This window comes from Eptatretus burgeri, chromosome 2, assembly GCF_056783735.1.
Source record: "Eptatretus burgeri isolate ZD-2024b chromosome 2, Ebu_testis_v1, whole genome shotgun sequence".
Lineage (NCBI taxonomy): Eukaryota > Metazoa > Chordata > Myxini > Myxiniformes > Myxinidae > Eptatretus > Eptatretus burgeri.
Genome location: NC_140962.1, coordinates 8,215,954 through 8,223,127, shown reverse-complemented (window position 1 = coordinate 8,223,127; position 7,174 = coordinate 8,215,954). Strand labels below are relative to the sequence as shown.

The window sequence follows — 7,174 nt, the reverse complement described above, 5'->3', positions numbered from 1 at the left end:
CTCTCACTTTCCAAAAAAAAAAAAATATATATATATATATATATATATATATATATATATATATATATATATATATATATATATATATATATATATATCTATGTGTTGGTCCCAGACAAGTCATGCCGAATGATGAAGTTGTTGCCAGTATGAGTTTCCAACCGGAAATAATTCACCACGATGATCATTTTCTTGCAGCTCGTGTGTAAAATCACACACGTTCACTTGTGTCAGGTACGTCTGCTTTGTGTATAAGTTCAGACCATCTTCTCCCCTTTCTTATAGGAAACTTTCAGACTATACTTTGCAGGCAGGGTGATTCATCATCAGATGTACTTTAAACTGGGTGTCCTGTCTGCTGGCATTAGTTGGTAAACGTTGTCGATACCACTGTGTCCTTGCTATTGCCATCACCCTGGACAAATTCCAAATTCTTGCTCTAACCTACAGGGGGCACTGCATCAGCGACAAAGCCACAGCAGCCATGTGCTGCATGTGAACGAACAAACAAATGAGTGTTTTTTCCTTGCCTTCATCATGGATTTGGGAATTGAACCTCCAATCACTGGAGCTCAGTTAATTTAGCTCACCCACAACCCTGATGATGATATTGTTGTTGTGGTTGTTATTGTTGTGCTGACGATACAGAAGATGATGATTCTAGTGTAGCTAATTAACATGATAATCATATAAGGTATGATGATAATTGTGATCTTGAGAAGGCATGCTGCTTATCATGACATTGCATTTCATGTGTCCAGGAGAGTTCCTTGGAGATGGAGGCGTGTGTTGTGGCGCAGTGCGATGCACTCACAGAGGAACTCCAGCGTCGCAAAGCCCAGCTGCTGTCCAAGCTTGGCTTGGAATGTGATCATAAACTCAAGGTCATTCTTCCAATATTATGTCTAATAATAATAATAATAATAATAATAATAATAATAATAATAATAATAATCTGAAAAGGAATTTTGATGCAGGAGGAGGGTGCATTAGGTCCATCACAACCTGCACTATTACTGCCAACCTATTGTTGATTGTCTATGCTCTATCTTTTTTAAATGCTGAGCATCAGGCAAAGAAGCAACGCGCACTGTCTTAAAGTCTTTGGTATGACTCAGTTGGAGTCGAATGCTAAACAATATCATGGTTTATTTGATTTTTCATTTGATGATGTTTGTACCATATACTGATGCCGCATGCACTACACCTCCCTGCTGACGAACGGTAGTTTGTACATGTTGCTGCGTTTGAGCCTTGGGGAGTAACTGCTGAAATCTATCTATCTATGCGGGTTCTTCCTGACATATTTGATCTTTGTTCCTTTCTCGTTCACATCTCCCTTCATTCTTTCACACTTTTTTCTACTTTTTATACGCCCGATATATATATATATATATATATATATATATATATATATATATATATATATATATATATATATATATATATATATATATATATATATATATATATATATATATATATATATATATATATATATATATATATATATATATATATATATATATACGTATTATGTGATACCGGTCATCCGTCCATCCGTCTGTCTGTCTGTCCGTCCGTTCCTGTCCGCACTCTAACTCCCAAAGTTTTCAACTTTCACGTTTCATATTTGGTACATAGGTACAGACTGTAGAGACATTGTGTGTCGCGACATACGTTCGTCATCTAAAGTGGTTGCCATGGCAACCAGGATGCTGTTTTCCATGTAGTAGCACAATTCTGTATATACCTTCTTGTTCTTCATAAATTGACGTGTTTGAATATATAATTGTGTGTGCGCACACGTGTGTGTCATAGAGACTTTTTCGGGCGTATATTGTGCTCACTTGTGCTCTTGTTCACATTTCTCTTTATTCTTTCCAATTTTTGCATTTCTTTTGTTTTTGTTCATTTTCCTCTATTTTATTTCTCTTTTACTCTTAATTTCTCTCTTCCTTTATCTATCTGTCTATGGAGAAGTACATTCTTACAAATGTCTTTTGTAAGGCTCACTTGGCTGAACCTGGATGGGTTTGAGGGTGGAGGAGCAGCAGCTGAAGCCCGAATCTTATACAGGTTCCTCCTGATGACTCCATCTTTGCTCTTTGATTATCCAGGTTCCTTCTGATGACTGCAATGCAATACTGTCGGACCCCGCTATTCGCGAGGGATACGTTTGCAAAATCCCACGAATGGTGGTGAATCGTGAATAGCAGGGCATTGTTCCAATGGAAAAAGCGGGATAGGTTCCCAGCGGTTCCTACTTCATAGGAAAACTTTTAAAAGTTTAAAATCTTTTCTACTCCGAATGCACATGATTATCTTTTCGTAAAAAATGCTTACAAATAAAAAAAAGGACAACACCAAGTACCGTTTCCAATGTTTATTGAAAGAATGTGATTCACAGTTTATTAAAAGTGATTAATCAACCGTACCGTAATGGTCAAAAAAACAACACCAAGTACCGTTTCAAATTTTTATTTCCACAAACACGTGAAACTTTTCAAATGATGAAGATGATGATGATTTGGAATCCAGTGAACTCAGTGGTGTTGACTGAAGATCACGCAGGTGAGGGTGCTGATGAGTCGCTCACCGAAGGGGATGCAGGAGAGACATCAGAGGCAGGCGAGGGTGCTGATGCTCCTGGGGTGTATGGATTAGGGCAGAAAAAAAAATCCATGATTGAGAGCTGCCTGGAAGATTTCCACAGGTTTTGAAGTACCTCCTTGTATGGGAGCATCACATCATCAAACCCCCTCTTGAACTTGAGGTAATGCTCCGTGACCGGATCAGCATTTTACAGCCTCTCGGTCAGTGACCGCATGTTGTGCAGCATCTCACCCATGAACTTGACCGTGAGGTTAGACCTTGACACCGCTTCCTCCTCCTCCTCCTCCTCCTCCTCCTCCTCCTCCTCCTCCTCCTCCTCCTCCTCCTCCTCCTCGGAAACATCGGTAATGGCTTCCAATTCCTCCTCGGTGAACTCCTCAGCATGCGAGGCAATAAGAGCATCCATCTCCTCAGGCTCAATGTCATAAAAGCCTTCCACTTGCTGTGCCAACCTGACAATTCCATGCCTCTCCTCCGTGTTGTCTGGAAAGCCTCTGAAGTTCTTCACTGCCTGTGGCTACAGGTTGTGCCAGCAAGCATTGATGGTGGAGGCTCTCACCTCGTCCAGTGACTCTTTGATTGCGCCGATGCAATGGGCTGTGTTAAACTACTTCCAATACTGACCGACAGTGAGCTCTGGGTTGGAGTCCATCACATCCAAAATGCGGTGAAAGTTGCAGTCGGCATAATAGGTTTGGCAAGTTGAGGTAACACCTTGGTCAAGCAGCTGGATCAGGGAGGTGGTGTTGGGTAGCAGTAAGATCATCTCGATGTTCAGGTGAGCCATCTTCAGGTTCCTGGCATGGCCAGGAACATTGTCGGCAAGCAAGAGAATCTTGAACACAAGGTTTGGTTCTGGCATGTACCTCTTCACCTGAGGGATGAAACTGTTATGGAACCAGTCCATGTAAATTGCTGCCATCACCCACACCTTCCTGTTGGCCCTCCACAACATGGGTAGCAAGTGCTTGTTCTTGCCCTTGAGAACACGCGGGTTCAGGGAATGGTCCAGCATCATGGGCTTTGTCATACAGAGTCCCCTTTTGCGTTTGCGCAGAGGAAAAGAGATACCCAGTCCTTTGCGGCCTTGAATCCCGATGCTGTCCCCTCGTGCTTCAAGATAAAAGTTTGCAGTGGCATCTTTTTCCAAAACAGGCTGGTTTCGTCAGCATTGAACACCTGCTCTGACAGCTAAGCAAGTTCAGCAGGGAATGTTTCGGCCGCCTCCTGGTCCACAGAGGCACGCTCGCCTGTCAGTTTGATGTTTCGGAGACCGTAGCACTTCTTGAAGTGGTCAAACCATCCCCTGCTCGCTTGGAATGCACTGGAGCCACTCCTACCCACCTCACTCATGATAGCGCCACCCGCATCAGCCAGATGTGCAAAGATACGTATCACCTTTGTGCAAATGAGAGATCCATTTAAAGGCATGTTATTTTGCGCATTGTCCTCAATCCATATACTGAGAGCCTTCTCCATCCTTTCAATGTGGAAGTCCTGTACGTGGGTGACCACTTTGGTGCTCGATACAGTGCTCGCCACAACACTTTCTGCGATCACCTTCTTGTTCTTCCATGTTTAGCGAACTGTTGATTTTTTTTTTTAATTCCATAGTCTGCCCACAGAAGCCACACTCTGTCCTCTTGACAGCCTGCCCAGCAAACCCACTTTGTTGCTCAGACTCATCACTTTCTTCTTCCTCTTGGCAGTTGTCACATCTCCTGCACTGGTCTTGCACTTGGGAGCCATGTTTGATCAATGAGCGAAGCGAGAGGCAAAACACCGGCCAGGCAGTGGGATGATAAGTATGATTGAGACTCAGGACACGCTGCACATAAGTAGGAGTCATGCGGGAATTGTGGGTAGCTGCCGGAGGGTGAGTAGTCTGCCCATTGTTTGTGGGGGTGGGGTGGGGGGGGTAATGGCAGATATCTCACAAGGTTATGAACGGATTCAGACGAAACTTGGTGGGCAAGTTAGGTGTGTAACAAGGATTAATTGATTCGATTTTGATGATGATCCAGATCCGGATCGGGTTACGAGAATTTTAAAAGTGATTCTTCACAATTGTGAGATTGGGCCAAAAATGATATCCATCCACTGGGACCATACTCTGTGCAGAGCATTGGTGCTGCCTAAGCATTTGGGCACAATCCTGGACGGGTCGCCACTCTGACACAGGATACCAGCAAGCTGACACTCATTTTGCCGACCTCGGAATGATGACAGGCAGAGTCAACCCCACCTGGTATTAATTCAACAGCCGAGTGGGATTTGAACTCCAGCTCCAAGGATCCCAAGCCCACCACCCGAACCATTAAGCCAACACCAAGCATATCAAAAATGATATACAGCTCTGTATAGCACGATAATCTCAAAAAGTTCTGATAAAACTCGGTGGATGAGTTGGGTAGGTGACAAGAACAAGCCGATTTGATTTTGGTTCAGGTCAGGATCCAGATCCAGATCTGGCCTATCAGTGGGATACAATACGTAAACAGTTCAGCCTGGTGGAGGTATGCACTCTACCGAGTGCTGCTCGAGTCATCTATTGAGAAATCGATGTATCTTCTCCTCCTCCTCCCTCCTTCGTGTGCAGCACAAAACTGTGAGTTGCATCATTGGCTGGGGATGCAGCTGTGCCGCTGATGCAATACCCTTGTTACCAGTCCACTGACTACTCATTTTGCCAACCTCAGAAGGATGACAGGCTGAGTCAACCCTTCCTAATGTAATTCAACAGCCCGACAGGGGCTTCAACTTGAGATCCAAGGATCTTAAGCCAAACACCAACTCGTTAAACCAGCAACCAGGCATGATGCATCGCCGCATTCACAGCAACCACTTACAGCATGTAGAGTTCCTGTGAAGCCACTGTAGTTGGGATCACAGTGCACTGGTACAATAGATGGAGCTTGATCTGGGTAAATGTAGAAGCTTTTACCATCCAGCTTCGTTACTATCATCATTCTTTGATTATGAGGATGTGTGACTTGAATGCTGTGATGGAGCTGTGGGAATTACCGACATCGACTTAAAGGGAATAACAGTCATACGCAAGGTGCAATTGATGGGGAATTAAAACGCACTATCAAACACACATAGTTTCCTTTTTCATGTTTGGGGAAATCAAATCTACATTTTTGAAATGTTAAACTTGGATGGAGACATTGTTTTCTTTCATTCAGACCATATTTTGATATATCCACCGAACTTTTCCTCATCCCTATGTGACTGATTCGCACTCTGGTGCTTTATTTGCGCGTTTCATCGAGGCCCATTGAGTAACTTTTTAAAATTATTTCCCTTGCCTTGTCTTTGATCAACGCCATGGCTTGTTTCATTTGCACATTTACATGCACTGTGATAGATCTTTCTTTGAGAGCGATGTATAGCATGCTGGGTTAATTTAGTGTGTTTGTCCGGAGTTGCGGAATATGACTTGGAAATATAATCTTCCCTTAAGTATTCCTTCCCATTCCTTCATCACTCGAGTAACGTGACCAGGTGCTTCATGAACTAATTCCAAATTCCCGCCCAATATCAGCAGAGGGCACTACGTCGGGCACAGCCTCACCCTCAGCCGAGGATGCTACCCCACAGCCTTGTGCTGCATACAAATGAAGAAGACAAAATGGGGGCAGATGCTCGCTTGTCATGTATGGGGAGAACAGCGAGTTTGTGGCCACAAGAAAGAATAATTTATCGTTTTTACTATTACAGTATATCATTGGGCACTTTCTTGTGTGTGTTGTGTGTCTCAGGCAACAGTGACATAGCAGAGTGACATCAAAATTGACAGACGTTGCACTCTGGATCCAATAAAGGTAGAATTAGAAAAGGTATTAAAAGTACCCATATTACCTTTTTCGTTTTAACGGACTTGACCATACAAGAGTGGCCTTTACTGAGCTGTTATGACTTTCCTTTTAGTGCTCTGATCTATCCACTTTATCCTTTCTTATGATGTCCCTGTGGTCACATGTAACGCAAGTCTAATCCCCTCCATGTATTTTCATCAATAGGGAAGTAAAACGTCAGCTTTGGGCTACACATCAGACTTTAAATAGCTACCTATATCTTGTATGCCAGCTACAACTAATAATTGAACCTTTCCAAAATTTGTATCCCTACCCTTATGTGCTACTGGCCATTGGCAGCATACGCCCCCCCCCCCCACCATTGGGGAAGAGGAGAAAGTTTTGGAGGAATAGAATTCTACGTAGCATTCTGATTTTGATTCTAATATACCATAATCTGTTATAGAATGTCAGTGCTGCTGAAGCAGTTTCTTGGCAAATGTTATACTGGATGGTTTGCCATTGCCTTGCCAGCAGTATTTAGGGCAGGAATTTATTCTTTGTTCAGGGTGCCAGAAATAACTTGCCCACTCTTCACAAAGGACGCCGTGGAATCTTTAACGTCCACCAACGAATGCCAGCAGATGGCAAACCCAGTTCAACATCCATCCGAGAGATGGCGCACATACACGAACCAATCTCCCTGCCTGGGAAACACTGAGATGCCAGTTTTTTCGAGCCCAGGATAGACAGCTTAG

The 7,174-nt window shown here is 43.4% G+C and overlaps 1 protein-coding gene across 3 annotated transcripts in view; it reads left to right on the top strand.

Annotated features, from left to right (window-relative positions):
- TRIM9 (tripartite motif containing 9) overlaps nt 1-7,174 on the top strand; it is a 100,475-nt gene that overhangs the window by 70,709 nt on the left and 22,592 nt on the right. For all 3 annotated transcript variants that reach the window (XM_085862145.1, XM_085862138.1, XM_085862130.1), the window contains exon 7: nt 762-884. In XM_085862145.1, the coding sequence (XP_085718271.1) occupies nt 762-884 (123 nt within the window). The remainder of the gene's footprint in view (nt 1-761; nt 885-7,174) is intronic.